A 21,436-nucleotide genomic window follows, 5' to 3' on the forward strand; every position below is an offset into this window, starting at 1 on the left:
TGATGAGACTCCTACAGCAGCTAGCACTGATGAAATATCACTGCTGCTAGATCAGTCATATTACCACCGACAAGGCACAAAATTTTCTACACAGAAAACACTTTCCTGTTCCCGTAAACAACAATTAACCAATTTTGCTCATCCTGAGGCATTTTATCTAAGACTAATTGTATAATCCAACTGACATTTATTTCATTACCACTTTTTCCATTAAAAAAAAATAAAAAATATGATTAAGAGTATCCCCCAAATGTCTTGTTACTAATAAATAAAACTTCTCAGTCAAAAAGATCTCATTAGAGCAGGAAAATTTATTTTGCCTTACAAAAATTGGCTGTCACAAAAGGTCCACGCAGGTAGCACGGCAGCTACTACACTTAAGCAGCACTGAGCTCCAAGAAACCACAGGAGATGGTGAGCTGAGTTGAGGAAGTCTGTCACTTCAGCAGACTGCACTAACTGTACGGGTACAGTTTTATAATGAAGTCCCTAGATTGAAGAAAATGTAAAATCATCCAAGAATAAAATTATCTGTCTTCAGCAGGGGTTTCTCACTGATTTTCCCTTATCAGTAAATTGGGAAACACCCACCGAGGATGGCAACTTTGTATAGCTCCATCCATAAGGAATGCCATTCTGAACCTTATCTCAATGCACTTGAGCTCTTAGTCTGTCATGTTCCCTATTTCAAAAGACTAGGAAAAAACTTTCTTGAGAAAGCGACAGAATTCAGACTGGACACACAGGCCACAAACCACCAGAGACAGATGCTGCTTTGGTCCTACTTGTTTTGTGATGTTTTGAGAAAGACAAGCTAACCCAATGTAAATAGATACAAGCAGCAGCAGTTCTGAATATTTTTTATCTTTGTTCCAGCTCTCCCAAATACAGTCCGTAAGCAAAATGCTATGTAATAAATAATTTATCTGGGGAAAATTTTCTTTAATACAAATCTATTTTACCAAAACAGAAAAGCAGAAGCAACAAAAAGAAACAAATAACCAAGTAAACCACCCATAATATCACCCTGACACAACACATCACTGTTGAGGTACTGCACTATGTGTGCAAATGAGAGTCTGGCCCAAATTCCACAACACACCCAGGTTTTATTCAGATGCACAAGTGAACAAGAAAAACAGGAACCCCTAAAAGCTGAAACACACACAAGATAAAAGGGTAAAAAACTGCCCCATCTCCATATGCATGTGATGCAGATTTGGAAATTAGTGGAGTGAGCAAATTATACAACATTTAGGTAGATTCAAGATGAGCATGCTGAGTACAAACAAATACCAAAAAAGTTATTTTTAACTGTGAGGATGTTTCTGTAGGCTTCACAGAACCACAGGTTGGAAGGGACCTCAGGGATCATCTAGTCCAACCTTTCTGGGAAGAGCACAGTCTAAACAAGACGGCCCAGCTCCCTGTCCAGACGACTCTTGAAGGTGTCCAACGTGGTCAAGTCAACCACTTCCCTGGGGAGATTATTCCAATGGTGACTGTCCTCACTGTGAAAAAATTCCCTCTGGTGTCCAATCGGAATCTCCCCAAGAGGAACTTGTGTCCATTCCCCCTTGTCCTCTCCATGTGACTCCTTGTAAAAAGGGAGTCTCCATCTTCTTTGTAGCTACCCCTTAAGTACTAGTACATGGAGATGAGATCCCCTCTGAGCCTCCTTTTCTCAAGGCTGAACAAACCCAGCTCTCCCAGCCCATCCTATGTTGTACATTGTGTTGTCTGACCCAGAAACAAATGTTCTCTGTCTCAGAAGTAGTTGCAATTCTTACTAGACATAAAGTACAACACTGTCACAGAGTGGGGTCTAAAGCCAGGCTGAGATTGGGGTGGGTGTGGGGATGGGTGTAGGTGTGGGCATGTGTGTTCAGAACTACCAAACACTAAGAAATTCCCCTGCAGTCAAGGTCAGTTACTAAGGCCTCTATATTCTCCACAGTTTGTCAGCTTATATAATAGTCTAAGCGTAGATTTTTCAGTCAAACATAAGTCTGTCAGGACTAAAGTTAATACTGATACTATGGCTAAATCCAGAAAAACAACATGAAGAAAATCAGCTTTTCTGATACATATACAGATTCACACCTTCATGCCATAACTAAACAACATAGAGCCCTAAAACGAAGCAATATGGTTTCCATTTATTGAAACAATAGTGAAGGAGTCTTTCAAGAAGTCAAATATTCTGAGGAGAAGAAATTCATCACAAGATAACTTTTGCAGCAGCATTTTGAGGGATGTTAGGGTAGGGATGTGTACTATAGTTTCGGCAAAAGGCACAGCTATCCCTAAGCCATAATGAAATGTACTTGTAAATGTCCAGTAAACCTTCATTTCAACTGTCTTGGACTCGCTTAATGTTTGCCTGGATTTAAAAAGTATAATAAAGAAAGAAAAGGTGATCAATAACAGCAGGAAACTTTTTACAGAAAGTCTAGAGAGTTCACTTTACATCCACCCCAAACTTGTTCCAAAGAGAAATTAAATGGCATAGATAGTGACAGTAAAGTTGTTCCAGTGTGAGGGAACTTGCTCGCCAGACTACAAAGCCATCCGGGGGCAGGGAAGTACAGAATGCTGCCTACATGCTCGTGGAACATCCATTTCCATTTCTCTCACTCACAAGTGGTACCAGCGGGACCACCCTGCAAGTGCCTGCAGGGCTAATGCATGCACAGGAGAAAGAAACTGCCATTAAAGGCTGGTTCCTAAAAAAGTCCAAACTGCTGACAGGTTGTGCCAAAAAAGGCCTTATTTCTTGCATTCTTTACCTAAGCAGCTAATGATGCACTTTTCTTAGAGGTAAGCAACCAATTATGTAAGCTCGTATGCTTTAGTACCCAATGAACCCTATTTTCTCCGTCTCTAGCACTAGGGTATTTATCATTCACAATGAGAAACGTTTCCAAGATCCCTGGTAACGAGCAGATCTTACTATTGCAAAGTGGGTTTAGCTCCTACTTGGACTACATTCTTCTTCTGGCCCCCATCCAGCCACAGCGAATTATTTCTTCTGCACTGCTCGGCTAATCCCCGTCTATCCCCGCGGGTTTATTCCCAGGCAGTCCCTCCCTTTTAGCCAAAGTGCGGGGCTGCACTCGGCTTTCAAGAGCGGTCATCTGCCTACAGCTCCTTATCCAGGCTGCAAACCCCGCACCGTCCCTGCCGCTTTCCTGCCCTCTCCCCAGGGGCTGCAGGAGGGAGGGGGAGGAGCAGAGCCGGGGTTACCCCAGGCCCCGGGAGCTGAGGAGCCGCCCCCGGCCGGGTCCGGGCCCCTCCGCACCATGTACAGCCCCGAGCACCCCGCGGGGGGCCCGGCCCGCCGTGCGGCCTGCGGCGGCCCCGCCGCCTCCGGGCCCCGCTCCCCGCAGGCCTTGCCGCCCCCCCGCGCCCCGGGGTCCCCGCTGCCCTCGGGCCCGGCCGCCGCCCGCCCCCCGCCGGGCGGCCCCGGCTCCGTCCCTCCCCGCCTCGGCCAGAGGCCGGGCAGGGGAGGGGATGCTCCGGCCGGCCCCCGCGGGGCGGAGGTCACCCGCCTCCCCCCGCCCTCCGCCCGTGGGCGCCGGCTCCCTCCAGCCGCCGCCGCTCCGGCCCCGCACGCAGGAGGAGGCGGCGGGGCGCGTCTCCCGGCGGCGGCTGCGCCCGCCTCGCCGCCCGCCCGCCCGCCGCCGGGGAGCCGCGGCGGAGGCGCATGGAGACAACGGCGGCCGCTGCGGGCTGGGGTAAGGCGGCGGCGGCGGCGCGGGGCGGCGGCGCGGGGCGGCGGCGCGGGGGGCCCGGCGGGGCGCCCGGCGGGGCGGGGGTCGGTCCGCAGCCGGGCAGGACGCGGCCCCGGGGCGGGCGGCGGAGGGCTTCCGCGGAAAGTTTCTGTTGGTCGGGCACCCCCTCCCAAAAAAGAAACACCCCCCGCCCGCCCCGGCTGCGTCCCCTGCGGCGCGGGGCGCGGCTGCGGCGGCGAGCGGCGGGTTCCGAGGGCAGAACCCGCCGAGGAGGACGAGGGGCGAGGGGCAGGAGGCAGGACCGTCCCCGCGGCTCGGGGGACAGCGTGCGGCACCTGGGGGTGCATACAGCCGCGGCAAAGCACGGCACAAAGGCTCTCAACAGCCGAGTGACTGGCAGGGGCTCGTATTTTACAGGCGCGAACAAGCCCAGCTTTTAAGAAATCTAAACATTTTGTGATTTAGGACACGTTCTACTCGTGTGCGTTTTGTTGCCCGCAAGTATAAATCTTTGAAGTGCAAGTTATAAATATTAAAGCTTAAATGATAGGGGGAGTATGTGTATCAAATTTTAGAATAAATTTATTCCAACCCAGTTTGACACACACACGCCTAATGTATTCAAGATGCACTTAAACAAATTAGGAAACAAGTTATTTTGTTTTACAATGGTAGGTGCCCGTTTCAGAGGCTGGTGAATGACTTCACAACAATAATTAGCATATTTATATAACACATTCTTGTTTATACATGGATTTTTGAATCTAAGAGGCATTAAAGTCATCCATAATTTTTCCTGCACTGGAGTGATTCCTGGAAGTATGAAGCAATGACTTGCTTGGGGTTTTTTCACACCCGTTCGAGCTGCATCTGCACGTATATGTAACCCTGCCCCAGAGAAAGCGGGTGTATATTGACAACACGATGTGGCTTCAGCTGACATCTGGGTGCAAAACAAAAATGAACTGTTATTAAGGTCTTTTTTTCCCCATTTTTCCCTCCTTAGTTCTTTTCTTCCATCTTCCTCTCATCTCTGGAAGCTCCATCCGTATTGGAATAGGAAGCAATTATTCCAGTCTCTGTAAGTAGTCTCTTATTGTTTGGGTTTTTTTTTTTTTTAGCTGCATTAATGGCATGCCCTGCAGTCATGTACAGCTGTAGGACTATTATATTTAAAGTTCTCTAGCAGATAAACATCAACCCATTAAAAAGCAAATAGCTTCCTGACTAAGAAAACAACTGAGTTAACCGAAATTGACTTAACCTTGTGATCTTTATACAGACAAAACACACAAATGAGTGAGAGAATTGTCTGAAATAGAGGACCATAAAATTTAGTGTCAGGTACGAGTACTTCAATATTTCCTTTTTTTGGGGAAAAAAAAATCCTCCTTTTCAGCATTTTCTCCCACAACAACAAATTAGCACATTGCTGCTAAAACTGATCTACAAATTGAGCACACTGACATCAGTCAAAATTTATATAATTTTGGCACTCACTAGTGAAACAAATGTGGCTAAAAATTACTTCAAATCATTGAAATAAAACAATTTCTGACATTTGCCTTCCTTCTCTCCTTTTTATGGCTGACTTTTGTCGTTATTACGTGAAAGTTTTTTGAAAAGGAAATGTAACATTACAGGAGCCAATTCTGCCCTTGTCACTGGTCCTATTCTGGCAGAAAACCACATGTATGCAGGGAAGCAGAGCAGCACGTCCAATCTCTAGGATGAAAGAAAGCCTAATGATAAAAATATATGCACAACAATTAAAACAACCAAGATATCTCTCAGAACAAGTGCTGCAGCTCAAGAAAAGCCATGCTGAAATGTAACTATATTATGACTTCAGTAATAACTTTCAAGCTAAGATGCCCATCATGGGTGAAAAATCATATGAGTAAACCTGAAGTTTAAAGAAAGAACAGGCAAAAAGTTCTCTTATTTACTTAGGAACATGCACAAAGGAACAACAAAGTCAGGCAGCTACTATCATTCACAGAGCAGGAATACTATCACACTTAATGTTCACTGCTGCAACCTACCAACGTGGAGAAGTTATTTGTAGTGTCAAGACCAGCTTATGCCAACACTAGGTATTTGTAGGATCTACCTCTAAGATAACTTTGGTAACTAGCAGCAGAGTTTGGTTGCTAAAGCTGAAGATAGTGCAAAACCAAGTAAACGCAAAGTGTTGTCTTTCAGTTTGCCTGGTAATCCCTTAAACTCCTAGAAAAAAACATGTTAAAGTTGGGCTCAAGAGCCAAGTTGAAAATTAGTAGCTGCTGATTACAATTGTTCACCCTCTGGTTACCTAATAGGTGACCAACTGTCATCACCTAAGTCATAGAAAATACATACTAACAATACAAAAATGACAGGAAATTGTAAATACTTACATTAGTTTAGCTACATGTGGCAGTCTACCCATTTATTAGTGAATTGCCCGTAGACTTGGCAAAAAAAAAAACTTCATGTGCTTAGGTTGTTACAGGTTAATATTGCAAAAATACTGTTTAGATTATTTTTGAACAGAACTGTTTTACGTTGTGTATGAAAGGACATTTCATAGCACTTGATTGCATATGTAGCCAGTATATGTTTAGTTTGGGGATTCATATCAGAATAACATAATTTCCTATCCATTCTTCACTTTCGTGTTCCTTGACGCTTAGGCTCAGATTTTTCCTTGCCACTGCCCTTCCCAGAGAGACCGCTTCTTCATGGCAAGACAACTTTCTATTGCATTAATTTTAGATTAATGGAGTTTTGTAATAGAATTGTTGCAGCAAACAGTTCAGAGAAGTCTGAGTGTTGCCTAATTTCCAAATGGGTGCCCACATCTCTTTGAAATTAAGTGTTCTTAAGACAGTATTTTTGTTTTGCTTTGTCCTTAACTGAGTACAGTTCAGCCGAGCCTGACATTCTGGCCTTCTACACAAGGGCTATCGTGTTTAAATACTGTAATGCCTAGACTGTCAGATGTTCTACTGACAGTAACAGATAACAGTAACACAATACCAGGTGGGCAATAACCAAAAAAAAAACCCCAACAAACCAAACTGTGGCTTATATTATGCTTTCATAGTGAGCATGGAAGGAGACTGGTGTTATCCCAGGGTGTTGCAATGTACTACAGGAAGGAGACTACATAGTGGATTCTCCAGCTATACAGAATTCATGTATGCCAGGTGCTAGACCCGTTTCCTCTCCCAACGCTGAATTTCCTAAGCAAGTGCAAAGGCCCAGGAGCAGGACTACAGCTTTTCTCATACAGAGTCAGCTGTGCCTCAGGAATGCTGCATCTTGTACAGGTCAAAGTCACACAAGCCAAGTCCAGGCAAGGTGGTCCATTCTTGGGTATTGAATGGACTTGGTACCGTGTGGTTGAAGTCACAACCATTAAGTGATTATATAGTTATGTATTTAAATATTAGGAGATCTATATGATAACCCTATTGAACTATATGTCTCTGCTGTTACATCTAAGAGCACAAGGAACGTCCAGGGGTATGTAAAACGTTAATTTGGATGCATAAATTGGGAAAAACGAAACTATCAAATATGCAGACAGCATTTTAAAACCCAGCATTGACTCCTGTGTTGTAACCTTTATAGATCTTAGAAACTTCCTCTTGCTAAACAGAATTATCTCACAAAATCAAGAAGGAACAAAAGCATTCAGAGCGTGGCACTCTCCTCTTTCTGCATGAACACCCACCTAAGCCAGGCACAGGGACATACTTCCTACAAAGGAGAAGCGCCAAACATCCTGACCCTGAAACTGGTAGACCCTTGAGTAGACACTTTGGATGCTGTCCCTCAGCATTCACTCACACACTGTAACTGCACAACTGGCCACCAGCTGTGTTGTCATTGACTACAGCACCGCTAGCTGTGCTCTGACACCCAGGACAACGGTGGAAGGTTGAACAAACTGCTGCTCATAAACAAGGAAATCTTTCTGCACACAGCAAGAATAAAATGCTCTCTCCACTGCTACAGACCAGGGAGTCTGTAGCTCTCATTCTTGATGGCAAGTCCTTTATTTTTCCCAGAACAGTCTCCAAACTCAGTCAGTTTAACACAATTATCAGGGGGTCAGTACTCAATGAACATAACTTCTCAGTCATATGCACAGGTGGACCCCAGTGCCTCAGTTCAAACAGGTGACGAATCTGGGTGATTTGGGGTCTGTACAAATACCTGACAGTGGTTCTGTTGGTTGCAGCAGGTTTGAGACTTACAAAGAGACAAGAGATTGTTTCAAGCCTGTGCGTGACAGCTTTGCTGCAAGCTGGTGTCCTGGGGAGAGTACGTTACGCCAGGAAGCGTAAGAGACAGACTGATAGATCTGCACCGAGACTTCTGCACCCCGCAGCAGTATATTGCACTTGTGGGATGCCTTGCAAAGTGTCAGTGATCAAAGCACCAATGTCAAACACCCATTACCGGTCTCCCTCTTCTCTAACAGAGAATGCCAGAAACCATGTATGTCTCTGATGCCAGGCAGTGAGGGAAACACATGCTCTAGTTGCCCCCTCTTCTCTAAGTGCACAGCAAAGTTTAATCCCCAGAATAACCTGCTCTTTAGTTTCCTTAGCTGATTTTTTTTTCTCAAAAGTGTGGATGTTTTCTGAAGGCACCCATCTGTCCCTACAGTCTTCCACGTTGCACTTCAGGCTTTAATAAATCCAGCTGTGCAGAAGGGAAGGATATTCAAATACTTCCAGAACCACACCTCAGAATTCTTTGTTCTTTTCCCCTAATAAGTCATATCCTGCTCAGTATCTTTCTGCCATCAACTTATTTTATGATAGCTTGAAATCATCTCAGTTACATCAAGAATGATTTCTTCACCTTTTCATTTATTAGACTGGAATCCGCACTAGGAACATACCAGTTTCTCTCCAAGCCTGACAATTTCTCATCCTCGTTTACAAGGATGTAGGCTGACAACTCCGAATCACTCATTTCCACTCTAACTACTGACTTAATGCTTTAGTTTCAGCAGCTTCTCCCAACTCCTACCTCCCATTCCTGATATTTTTTTAGTGGAGAGAATAGTAGATTAGAGTTCATTCGTATCCAACTACTATGCAAAAATAGAGAGCGGAGTCCAACCCTGCTCCCTATCAAATAAATAGAAACGATGCTTTAGTTTTTGAAGGGGATCTCATCAAACTGGTACAAGCAGCCATACTGAGAAACCTCTCAGGGAAGAGCAGGGGGGAGATATGTTCTAGAGGTGCTGAGCGCTATTAACTCTTGCAGTCTGACATTTCATTATTATATAATGATTGTGTTTGATCTATATGTTCAAGCACCTAAAAATGCAGTAGATGCCCAGACGCCTTTGTGCAGGAGAGGTGGACAAGTAATTGATAATGAGCTTTTGTGAAATCTACTTAGAGTCTCTATCTTCAGATGCTTTGAAAATTTGGCCTCAAATTCAGAGCTGGCAGAGGCAAGCAATTCAGTTACCTTTGACAGCATTTATGCAAACAGTGATTTTAGCTCCAAGACTTAACACATATCTTGCTAGAACTTCCTGAAATCCCTCAGACTGTTTTTTAACAATAATGACATTATGTGACATTGAGACACCTACAGTCTTCAAGGACCTGTGTGAAGATAATTCACTGGAGGACATTCCAGCCAAAGCCACTCAATCACTGTCTGTTCTTAATGCAAATAGTGCTTCTATGACACTTTGTTTCTTTGTCCTCTTTAATTCTAAGTTTCTTATCTTTTAATTGCTGTTTTTAGTTGCAAGCGTGTTAATCCCTTTACTTTGATCACTAAAATGAGGACTTCCAGCAATTGTTTTCTTTCTTCATTAGAAGCATTATAAAAAGAAACAATGAAACACATACAGTTTTTACTTTTTTTACTTCTGAATCTCTCCTAGTGGCAACTAATCTTTGTTAGTTTCACGGTTTAAGAGAAGCAGCTCTGTAAGCATCTGATCCTTACAGGTTTTCAGCATCCTAGCTTTATTTTGAATTAGCTGCAAAATTGTTACAGGATTACTTCTGCCAGAACCATGGACACTTACTTAAAAGACCCGACTAAGACTGAAGTTTTATTGTGCTAGATCCTGCACAAAGTAACTGGCCTTGTCCTTGCAGATTGCAGGTGTCTAGATAACACAAAAGGCAGGAAGAGAAAAAAAGTTTGGTGGAAAAATTAATTGCTTTAGATTACATAGCAATTTAAGGAGAAAGCAAGGCTCTCCTGGATCCTAGATTACTATCTGTCCATTACTTGGCATTGACTCTTGCTAACAAAATACTGCATTAGCTATTTTCTCTTGTAGCATCTTTTTTTCCATCTTTGTCCAATCCCATATCTGTCTTTGTTCTGGAGGTTGAAGGAAGAGACTTGCTGCAAGACAATTTCCAGAATATTTGTTCTACTTTTACTTTTTCATACAACTATTTTATGTAACAATTAATTGTCCATAGACAACCTGAATATTCTGAAGTTACACTTAACCTCAACTTTCAGTTCCCACTTAACTTAGGACAGGGAAGTAAGTACAGCTGGCCTGTAATGTTTTTCTAGGTACATCACAAATACAGGTAGGTCTCTATTCCACTGGGAAACCCAAGAGATACATAGAAGTGACATATTTTGCACCAGCAAGTTGGAACACCAGTCAGTAGAACAGCTTTGAGTCACTCTAAATCATTTAATAGGCTGCTTCAAATTTTTAAGCATTGAAAACAGGCCCCAACTTAAACAAAAGTGTTCAATCAGGAATTTCTACAGCAAGGACTCAGGATCTTAAGGAGATGAGCTTTACAAAAGAGATCCCAGATCCTCTGGGGAGCAAGTAATATAGTACATGGCAGTGTACCCAGCAGATTGCGAGCTATTTAGTCCCAGACAACCTCATATTGAACTCTGCTTCTAATCCACGCTTAATCATCTCCCCTTATTAGCAGAGGTCAATGTTTTGTGCTAAACGCTCCCCATTTATGATTTTTTACAAGTTAGACTACTGAGGTACACAGTGGCCATTTTCACCTTCCACATGCACACAGTATGCAAGTCATTGCCCAAACAACTGGCAAGAAGTACAACACTGTATTAAAAAAGTAGGTCATAGAAAGCCCAACAGAGAACAGAAGAGACTAGAGTTTTTAGAAATGTGTAAACCATGTTTCCTTGTTGTCATCCTAATGTATTGCCCTGAAACTTGCCTCTAAAGGTGCAGTAATTAAGCAGCTTACTATGTGATCCTCATTCCCCGTTCAACAAACAAATGTAAAAACCCTGCAGTCTTGAACAGACATTAAAAGCTCTGAATGACAAATTAACACTCCTGGTTTATTGCAGGTGCCATGTTGACAAGTAGCCCAACAATATCTAGTCATTTCGTATTGTAATTATAACTCTGCCTCTCAGACATATCGGGAGAGGAACGTGAATCCAAAGCAATTTCTGTTTTGGCCTAGAACTTGCTGCTAGAGAAAGAACACACACACACTGCGAAGAGGAGCAACAGAGAGCTGCTATTTGGGATGACTTTTATGGATCGTTTGAAGAGCATGTTAAATTACGCTAATAAACATGCTCCTCACAATATACACATTTCTGGAATCAGATGTTCTTTTAGAAAGAATATGGGACATTCAATAATAGATTGAAAAAGCAGTTGCAACGTATTGATGCTATTGTGCAGTGGGGTGCATGCTGTGTAGTACATTTCTTGGCATCAGTCCCAATCAGGAACTCCCGCAAAATCAGAATACAGCAACAAAGATGTTGTATATACATGGCCACTTTTACAAAAGACTTTCCTTTTAGAACAGCACAGTCCTAAATGGAAACAAGTGGAAACTGCTTTAGCAACTTGATCCTATTAACCAACCTGAAAGATGTCTAAAAACCTGATAGAAGTCTAAAATAAATAATTAAAAAATAAGCTATGTTCAGAGTCTTAAATAAATAAATAAATAAAAGCTATGTTCAGAGCCACATTTCTGTGCTTCTGATTAAAAAGATGTTTCTACTGAATGAGCCAAGTTGTAAATTGGAAATTTTCCCAAAGTTGGAGACATAAGATCATGCTTCAGGAGTGCTGAAGCGTAGATGCTTTTTCCCAGAACAAGAATTTTTTCCCAGATTGTCAAAGATGTAAAACTATGATTCCCATATATAGCCAAGGACAGCATGGTATAATGCAGGGCTAAAGGTAGTATCAAGATACCTTAACAGTATAGAAATGACATTTTGTGTCTGTCCTCTGATTTAAGGTTATTGTAAATTTCTTTAGTGGCCATCAATGCAAAGATACTGAGGAATTGAGGGGCAGGAGAAGTCACCAGAGAGATAAGAATCTCTCTTCCTTCTATTGTGTTTTGCACAGCTTTCTGTGCTGTGCTTACCTAAATCATGTAAGCACAGCAGAACATTAGGCATCAAACTAACATGTGCCATGTGTTGTTTATTCTCTTATCCTCTTGCCAAAGTCAAGAGTTGTTAAATCATCTCTGTGTCACTGGAGGGTCCTTCACCACGACTGTCTTCCCACAGCTGGTTACGAAGGTTACAAAGCCAGGCTGCAGGCAAGAATGAGGACTATGATTTTTACAAAGTGCAAAGTTACACTGCAGAGAATAGTTCCTGCTGGTTGGTGATCAGGGCATTATCAGACCCAGTGGTTGATGAGAGAAGTGCGTACCCACTTTAACAGATACATAATGCAATGGTCATTTGAATAAAAAGAAAAAATTGTGGTATTACTAACATAGTAAAATACAAACTTTGATAATGCTATAAAGTATTAGGTGTATTTTAATGGTGCAGGTTAACTTGTGGATTACTTTTGTGCATCGCATTTTGCGCCTTAACCTAAATTTGAAACTTTGAAAACCATCAGCACGCCATTGCATGGCATGCTCCAGTTGGGAACAGGTGGGCTTAGAACTGGGAAATGCTTCTCCAAAAGAGACTTGGTCAGCTCCCTCTCATATGTAGTAAAACTGTTTTCAAATCCATTTTACCCCAGGATGAAACATACTTTAAAGACAAAATATTTTGTGCTAGCCTCTACTGAGATAGAAACATCATCTTGGATAGTAATGCGTTTTCTCACAAATGAAACTGTCTCAAAAGAATTTTTATTGCCTAGAACTTAAACGTTGTTATCTGTTCAGTCAGTCCCACACTGAATGTGATGCCCACCTCTGTCCCTGCCTGCTGCATGACTACAGTGGTTTTCAAGTTGGACTTGAACTTTTATTGCCTGTATTTGGAATGTTTTAGATTGCTCACATATAGTAACCTGAATACAGCTCTAGCAGTGTAATGAAATTTAAAGCTGATTTCCAAAGAGTCTTTCTGCACAAAGGTCTTCCTTGTCAAGCTTAAAAACTTTTTATTCTGTCATTAATGAACTATTTTCTGTCTATTTTACTTCTCTTTCTCATTATTGGAAGGCCCTACAAAACTATGCAACTAAATTATGTCAGTGTATCCATTTGTGCACTCAGACGCCCTTGTCAGAAAATAGTTTCCTTTTATCTACCATCAAAACAAGACCACTTTCAATAGCACTACTAGTGAGATGTTGGGGAAAAAAAGTTCTTTGAATAACTTAGGAATGTAGGAGGGTCTTTTCCCCTCTTTTCCTGGATAATTTTCTGACTTCCGGATCTCCATTAATTTGTTCATTCCTTGCAGTATGTTAACAGATTTTTAACCTAAGAAACTGGAATACATTTACATAACAAGTTCTTTTTTCAATTATTTGCTCGGTGTGTTTTAGATGGTCACTGGCATTCCATGGGATATTTTGTAATGTGCAATTAACGTGACAAAAAAAAAAACAACTTACTCTTCTTTGCACAGAGATTCCCCAGCTCCGTTTTAAATTCTGTATCATGCAGCTGCTGTTTGAATGTTTATGGACATAAACAAAACAGTTATTTTGAGTAGCCAGTGAAAGCTGAACACCTTGTTGCTTGCTGGCGTTGCATCTGCATTGACTGCTCTCTCCTCAGGCATACCCTCAGAACTTTTGGACTAGGAAGGGGTGTTCCTGTTCAGATATGACAAATGATGACACTCCCACCAGCACTCGCATTTCTTGTGCAAATGTTTTGCACAGGTGAATATCAGCATGGCCTGAAATTCTGCTTTGCTTAAGTTACAGGGCTTAGGCTGGTATTATCTCTCCTTTGAGAGTGGGAAATTTCTGTTCATGCATGTCTCTATGCATAAAGATAAAAGGAACCATAGTACACTATCAAAGGACAAGATAAAATTACTCTTTTCCCCCCTCTCTAGGCAGAGATGAGTGATTCAGTTTTCTACTCAGCCTGCAAGTATCAACAGTAGTCCTGGGAAGTGGCTTCAATCTTTCAACTGAGGAGCAAGTAAAAGATTTGGCTTCATGCAGAGCTGCAGACCCTACTATATAGGATTTAATGTCTCTGCAAACCAAACCTGAGTTTATGTCTCCATAAATTTACTCAAGGCTTTATTAAGATTATTCAAAAATCCTTCCCCACTCTATCAGACTGAGTTCCTACCCTTAATTTGAAAACTGGAAAGGCATTGTGAGGGAGTTACACTTACAGCTAAGAAGCCCTTAATCCAGTCCTTCAGGTTTATACAAGATAGTATATCTCTTTTTTCCCCCCTCATTTTTCCATTTTGTGTGTTAAGCTGGGGCAAAGACGGATTGTTTTGTTTTGGATGTTAAAGGATGTAAGTCAGTCAGAAGGCTAGGTGCCTCAGAGACATGGTACCCTTGTGATTTCTTTGGTTGGTTCACCTAGACCTCATCTGTCTCAAATACTATTTAAATGATCAGCAACAACAGTACAGGAAATATTTGCCTGAGTCTGAGACCCTTCTCACAACTGACAGAGAGGAGAGAGTTTTTTCATTCACCTGGGGCTTTCAAGAGCACGAAGATTGACTTTCAGTAGACATGTGGCTTTGCTGCTCAGGAAGGAGTTGCTTGTTACACAGTCATTTATTGTTTCTCCTCCTTTCAGATGAACAGAGCATTCTGCCGTGTAGAAAAGAACAACTACAGTGTGGTGACGGACTCTGCCTCTTGAACTGGCTGCGCTGTCACTATAAGAAGGACTGTGGCAGAGACTACATGTCCATCAAGCTAACATGCTCAAGTGAGTTACCCTTCACTTTCCTAAATCACAACACAACGCACTACAAATGTGAGTCCATTTGCTCACCAAATTGGTGTTTGTAGCAATATACTGTTCTAAACATTAGATTTGATCTGCTTTTGCTGTTGGAAGGGTATGGATATTTAGAGGTTTGTTTATTTATTCATATGTATAAATTATTTATACTGCACGATGATTTCAAGTACCATAATAGACAAATACCAGCAGTAGTGGGAATGGAAGATTTGGTAAAGCTCAAAATGCATTAAGCTAATGTGTTGTGAAGGCTGCTGCTCTGAAATGCCAGTTGAGGGGGGAGAAGGAAGGAAAAAAAAAAAGCCTAAAAAAGGCAGTCGCCATTGCCGGAAACAGTTAGACACTGGCAGCTCTGCAGAGCAGTGACTGCTGGCCGGGTGCTCTGCATGTGGAAATGTTAATGTGAATAAACAAACAAACAGCCAGCTGATTAAAATCATATTTGGGCAGGGGAGAGGTAAGAATTAGTGTCAAGTCAGAGATATCGAGTGTATTTAAAGGAGTCATAGGGTAACCTCTGTAAACAGTGCAGATAGTTTTAGCCATTTGTTTTAGAACCAGATTTGTTGCACATAAGTTGGAGGGTGAGTTGGAGGATCTCTGGTGAGCAGAAATGTGTTGTAATCTCAGCAATTGCTGTTTACTAGCAAACTTGGTGATGTAACCATCGCAGATTTTTCTGTTCTTACTTTTTGCTCATCATGTTTTCTTGTTAATTTAAAGCTACAGTTTTAACTCTGAAACCTTCCTTTTAACATACCCATTTCGTAACTAGCAACATCTGAGAGGACAAATTACTTTTCGACCTCTATTCTACATGGTACAAATAGGACAGATCACATACTTCTGTCACTAATTACCTGCCAGAAGTATTTGCAGAATTGGGGTTTTTAGTTAACACAACGTTGCACACAGAAGAACATAGCCGCAATTTTGCAAAAAATACCAGACCTTACAACAGACAGAGCAGGTTGACAGCTACTGGCGATACACTTCAGAAGAAAGTAAACCAAAAAACGAGTTTCTGGAGGGAGCCTAGTACACTCCACCCTCTAATGGGCATTCAGATGCACAACCTGCTACCTGGCTGTAGAGTGGTGTTCAAGCACTCATGCAATGCAAGCACTCTGTAGAACTGTTTGTAGTCCATTAAGTAGAGCAGGACTCAGGTCAGATCCATGGAGCACGAAAGATTATGGGTTTATAACTGAGAATTCAGAAGGACTACAGTTAACATGCATAGGAAGACACACAAGACCTGAGTTTAGGCAAGAGTTCAGGTTCTTATGCTCTTAATTCCTAATCTAATCAGCAGAGAGCTAGATATGTGCTTTGTTTTTTTCTCTGAGAAAACATATTGGGTGTGGTCATGGGGGGTTTAATGGGAACACATCAGTTTTTATGATCTTGCATCTTGCCTAGATAACATGAAAACCTTTCAGGAACTTATATCACGCAGGAGTATGCATTATTTTCTGCCTTTCTATAAAGATCTGCATAAAGTAAGCAGTGAGTGGCAACGAACTCCTTTTAATATATGTAAATATATATAGTTGTTCTAAATGCAAAGCTGTCAATTCAGTGCTAATAAGAAAAAGCTACAACAATGGCAGCTGTGAAAATAGAGTCAAATAGTCACAGGTATGCTCTGAACACATTGCAGTAGTTAAGAGCTTAAAAATACAAAACCAACAGATCATTTGCAATGGTTACAGAAGCGCACACAAATCAGAAATTGCCTAGAGGAAAAATTCATTATTTTTCAATGGAAAGACTGATTTGCTATTCACAGATGAACCTGAGAGCAGAGTGTCATCCAGTGAGGCACTAACATCCGTCACTTCATATATATACTTCACGGACACAGAAATGTTTCAGACAAGTGTCAAAGCACCTCTATCATGTGTTGGTTTTGCTGAATAACAGCAAGACCTGTTAGAAGATCAGCACTAATAGAAAATCTACACAGAACGACTATGCAATTAGATCTGGTGTACCATTTCCTTCAGGCTCATCCTGTCCAGAATCGCATTGCTACCTAGCAATAAAGGACAAGGCAGTGACAGAGCTGGATGGAATTCAAAAGCTGACAGATAGATTTCCGTATGCAGTTAGCATCCACTTCGGGAAGTCATGTCTGAACATGTGGCTACATGAGCACATGAAAAAAGTACTTGTGTGTATCAAAAAAATCCTTTTGTGACTAATCTATAGGTAACATTGTATAGTTTGTATATAATGGGATGTGTATATATATACATATGCTTCATCTTTATTCTTTTCCCTTCTACATATATGCAAGATAGAAACACTCCACTTGAATTATTCATTGTTCTTATTTCTGACTTTCTGCTTTTGTAATATGAACATCTAAACATTTAGCCCACAGGTTAGAAAATGTTTTTGTTCATTCAGCCTATTTCATCCTAATACGTTTTAGAATTTCCTGGCAGGATCCAAGGACCTGTGATGCCCACTGAAGGCAATAGTCATTTAAAGTACTACTCTCCTGAGCCATAAAGTATGAATAAAAGTATCAGGCTTTTACATATTAGTTACCATTATTCTTTCTCATCTTAAATTTGTTACACTTACTTTACAGTTAATGGCATCTCCATGCAGAAATTTAATTTTCTTTTTATTTTGGCTAAGAAAAACTTCTACTTCATATGAAACCCATACATCATTAAGAAAAACAGGTACCAAAAAGGAATTGCAATTCCATTATTGCATGTTTTTCTGTTAAAGCACTAGTAATAGACCTCTTTAAAGCTTGTCTCAATCATATAACCTATCCATCATTTACTTTGTGTGTCCTTGCACAATTTGTCTTGCTGTTTAAGGAAACTAATTAAAAATGCAAGTAGATCTATCACACAAGAATGTTATTTTCTTGTGTTGATGTTTTCAGAGACATGGGGATTGTCACTTTTTTCTTAAATTGAAAAGGCTTTTATATATATATAAGAATAGAAGAAATTGACTTTCATATGATTATTTCAACAACCTAAAAACCTTTCGATAAGTGGCGTTAAGTCATTTAAACTTGTTTAACAACAGACAAGTGTAACACACTCTAGAGCTACAGCTATCAAACTATCACTAGTAAAAAATGTATGGCCATCATCTCCCACATGTGTTTAGAGGCCACATCTGCATTCCCCACACTCACGCACACAAATTCCCAGGGAAAATTTTGACCCTCTGCTAAATTTCTGTTTCTTCAATGACAAAAGCTGATGTAGTATTTTCTGAGTCAAAATGCTGGTAGTCAGCAGTATGATCACTAGTCTGTGTATTTATGAATACACATTACTCCTGTGTAATAGAGCCTATTACTACCTGTAGTTATGATGAATTAACTGGAAAGGAGTAGGAAAAAGACAGCTATTGTCTGGGCATTTTAAAACCGAAACAAAAGCTATAGTCCAAATTTCTGCCATGCAATATGGTACTCCTTGACTAAAAATGCCTCAATAGTTACTAAGAAGATGTTTTGAAATGAGTTGCCATCAGGGTGGAAGTTTATAATTCTCATCATAACCATAATCAGTATATAGACAGGTTAAAATTTCCATTTTTATCATGTTACAAATAAATAATTTCAGCATTAAAAAACAAGAGAATAAAGCCATATTCCGCCTTTTGAGTTGCCTATGAAAACAGTCCTTGTCAAAGTATTCTTAGTTAGGGAAACTGAAAATCATGATATGCTGGAATTTAAATCCCTTTCTATTGCTTAAAGTAAGTTGTTGTTGGAGTAGGGTTTTTATCATCAATGATTTTATGCTTACAGTCTGAAATTACGTAGATGGCAGTGAAAACCTTAAGCAGCACTTAGCATTAAATATTATTAAGATTTGAGAGGAGCATCCATGGTGTACAGTTATTCATCTAGCATTTATATCCTGCAGCTGTACACCAGCTCTTTTCTCCAGATCAAGCTCCATCAATTAAAGATCATGCCATCACAGCTGCTTACCTCCATCCACTAACTAGTAGGAATCATCCTCATAAACCAGTTGGTGGAGTGCTTAAAATGATTACTCCCTAGTCTGTGCTAAAGACACCACCAGCTAGGAAGGATAGCTTTATATTTAAAAAGGGGGGTTGAATCAGCTCCTTGGATTTTTGCCAGCAGTTTATTAGGAAATTTTCTGTAAACCACAAGAATGATGGTGATAGTAACCCCTAGCAAAAGGAGAAAAACTGTCATAGAGAAGATGGTAGTATCTTCACAAGCACCTATTCTGGTTGAAGTGTAGCTTGTTGTGAAAGCTTGACCCTGAGAAAGAAGGCTCAAGACTACTTCCTGAGCCTAAAAATTCCCGAGTACAGGAGGGCGGCATATTGTACTATATAGACAGGGAAGTGCCCATAAATGCTGTTTGGATCACAGTCCCTGCTTCTCATGGAAGGACTGAACATACAAGCATATTGCACAGCACCCAACAGGAGAGCAAATTAACCCTCTGAGTACTACTCACAAGACTGTTTTCCATGTAATTAGCAAAGCACTTGTGATAGGATCAATTAATTACATTGCCAAGCAGCTGGTGATCCTGTCACATAGCGTGCAGAGGTACGTTTCTTAAATTCATTATATGCAGTGTTTATCACAGTCCAAAACATCTTGCAATGCTGATAACATGCTTTACCGCATTATTTTGTTCTGCTCTTTCTATTTTAATTTTGTGCCGCTTCCTTCCCCCACCTCTGGATTTCTAGAAACCCAAGATAGCTTTTAGTAAAGCTGAGAGAGCAGTAATAGTACTGTTTCTATAAGACAACGAGTGGTTACACAGCACATACAACATAAAGAACACACATATCTTCTGGAACCATGTTGAAAAATCTGTACGATAATTTTACTTTCAAACATACTTCAACATGCATCGAACTGAAAAATATGAACCTTTTCAGGTGCTTCTGAAAAGCAGTACAGTTCACTCCCCAGTGAATACTTACAGTCAGGACTTAAAGTACTTAGTTGCTTCTACTGACAGGCAAGCCTGTCATCAGCATTCAAGACCACGGAATTTTTGGTGGACCACAGCTATACAGGGATTCCCAGGGAAGCTGATCACATGGAACTTCACTGGCAAAGCTGGAATAAAACAGCAATTCAGTCTCAGCTACCAACTAATATAATAGAACAGTCACCCAGAAGAACCGGGATAAAATACAACCACCAAAGAAATAGGAAGGGTTGTCTTTCCTATTGCCCCAAGAAAATTATCCCATGAATCTCTAATCTGGTCAATCATTCCTGTCAACACTAGAGTTCTTAAGAACACATCACAGAAGCATGGTGGGTTTTTGCTTTGGGCTTGACTTGATCCTCTCTGATGGTACTTAGGTTTAAACTAGCCACTCTAGTGTGAGTATTAAGGCCTTTAAACAAACACAGAACTTCAGATTATAGAATCCAAAAGCATGGAAGGTTGTGCTTTGTGCAGGTTTAAAAAGAAAAAGCTTTTCCATAGTATACGCACTAGAAGTTTTTGTCCAACAGTTCTCTTTTTTGGTCTGAGAAAGCGTTTTTTCTTTAAACAGAGAAATAAATGGCCAAGTTCCTCAGTCTGTTGTATGTGCTCACTATACATGTACATTCACTCCAGGGGATTTTGGATTTGTCAGTAGCTAAGGGGAATGCATGAGATCTACTTCTTAGAACACTGGCAGTACATCAACCACGGAAGCAGACTAATGATAGAGTGAAAGGGAAATGACTTTCAAATCACCTCCTGCCCACTGTGTCATTAGTGCCTAACCTAATATTCTGGATTCACATACTTAGGCATTGGGAGGGAATAAAATCAGAACCTTTTGTTCTAGCATTTATAAAATCAGATACAATAGTGTCTATAATGGGGGCTTCCTGTACCAGTAACCACTACCATGTGGTCTTGGTACTCATTTAGAATAAGAGATTGCTTTGTATCAGCTCTGCAGGTGAGCAGATCTCAGAAACGTGAAGGGCAAAGGAAAAAGAGATGCTAAGAAAGGAGTTCTGAAATAAATACCTAGGAAAGGGGAAAAACAAAACTGACAGCTCTTTCTCAACCATATTGCACCAGTTTTACTATCCTGTAGCTCACTGAATTCTCTTGTGGCCCACTGCTGTAAGACAAGAATTAGGCCATGGTATTTGGAGGATATCCACCAGTGTTGTGGGAACTCTTGACACTATTACTTTCCAGTTACGAGCAAATGGCAGAGACTTTCGACATTTCCTATTTGAGACAGTGAGAAAGATTCCAGAGGGCTTACACACAGAATGGTGGTTATAAAGGGAAGACAGGCTATAGTATTTTACACATTCTTTCAGACCTAGGCATGTACGGGAAAAACTTTGCAGCTAGCCACGGTAAAGTGAATTTTCAGGGAAAGGAATCAGGAAAATCTTGGGTCCGCAAAATCAACATCCACAGTATCTACTGAGAGTAAGAGCAGACTTTCCAGTGAGGCTATATTCCATCATACATTTAGCATATTGATACAAGATGGAAAATG

At 41.1% G+C, this 21,436-nt stretch overlaps 1 protein-coding gene and 1 long non-coding RNA gene across 2 annotated transcripts in view; one reads left to right on the forward strand and one right to left on the reverse strand.

Moving 5' to 3' along the window:
- The first annotated feature begins 3,358 nt into the window (after positions 1–3,358).
- Positions 3,359–21,436, forward strand: part of BEAN1 (brain expressed associated with NEDD4 1) — a 65,150-nt gene continuing 47,072 nt past the window's right edge. Inside the window, exons 1-3 of the mRNA XM_075101349.1 lie at positions 3,359–3,737; positions 4,741–4,815; positions 14,750–14,884. Of these exons, the coding sequence (XP_074957450.1) occupies positions 3,707–3,737; positions 4,741–4,815; positions 14,750–14,884 (241 nt within the window). The 5' untranslated portion in view covers positions 3,359–3,706. The remainder of the gene's footprint in view (positions 3,738–4,740; positions 4,816–14,749; positions 14,885–21,436) is intronic.
- LOC142060954 (uncharacterized) overlaps positions 19,895–21,436 on the reverse strand; it is a 53,354-nt gene continuing 51,812 nt past the window's right edge. Inside the window, exon 3 of the long non-coding RNA XR_012661992.1 lies at positions 19,895–20,027. This is a non-coding gene — a long non-coding RNA (uncharacterized LOC142060954). The remainder of the gene's footprint in view (positions 20,028–21,436) is intronic.

This window comes from Phalacrocorax aristotelis, chromosome 8, assembly GCF_949628215.1.
Source record: "Phalacrocorax aristotelis chromosome 8, bGulAri2.1, whole genome shotgun sequence".
Lineage (NCBI taxonomy): Eukaryota > Metazoa > Chordata > Aves > Suliformes > Phalacrocoracidae > Phalacrocorax > Phalacrocorax aristotelis.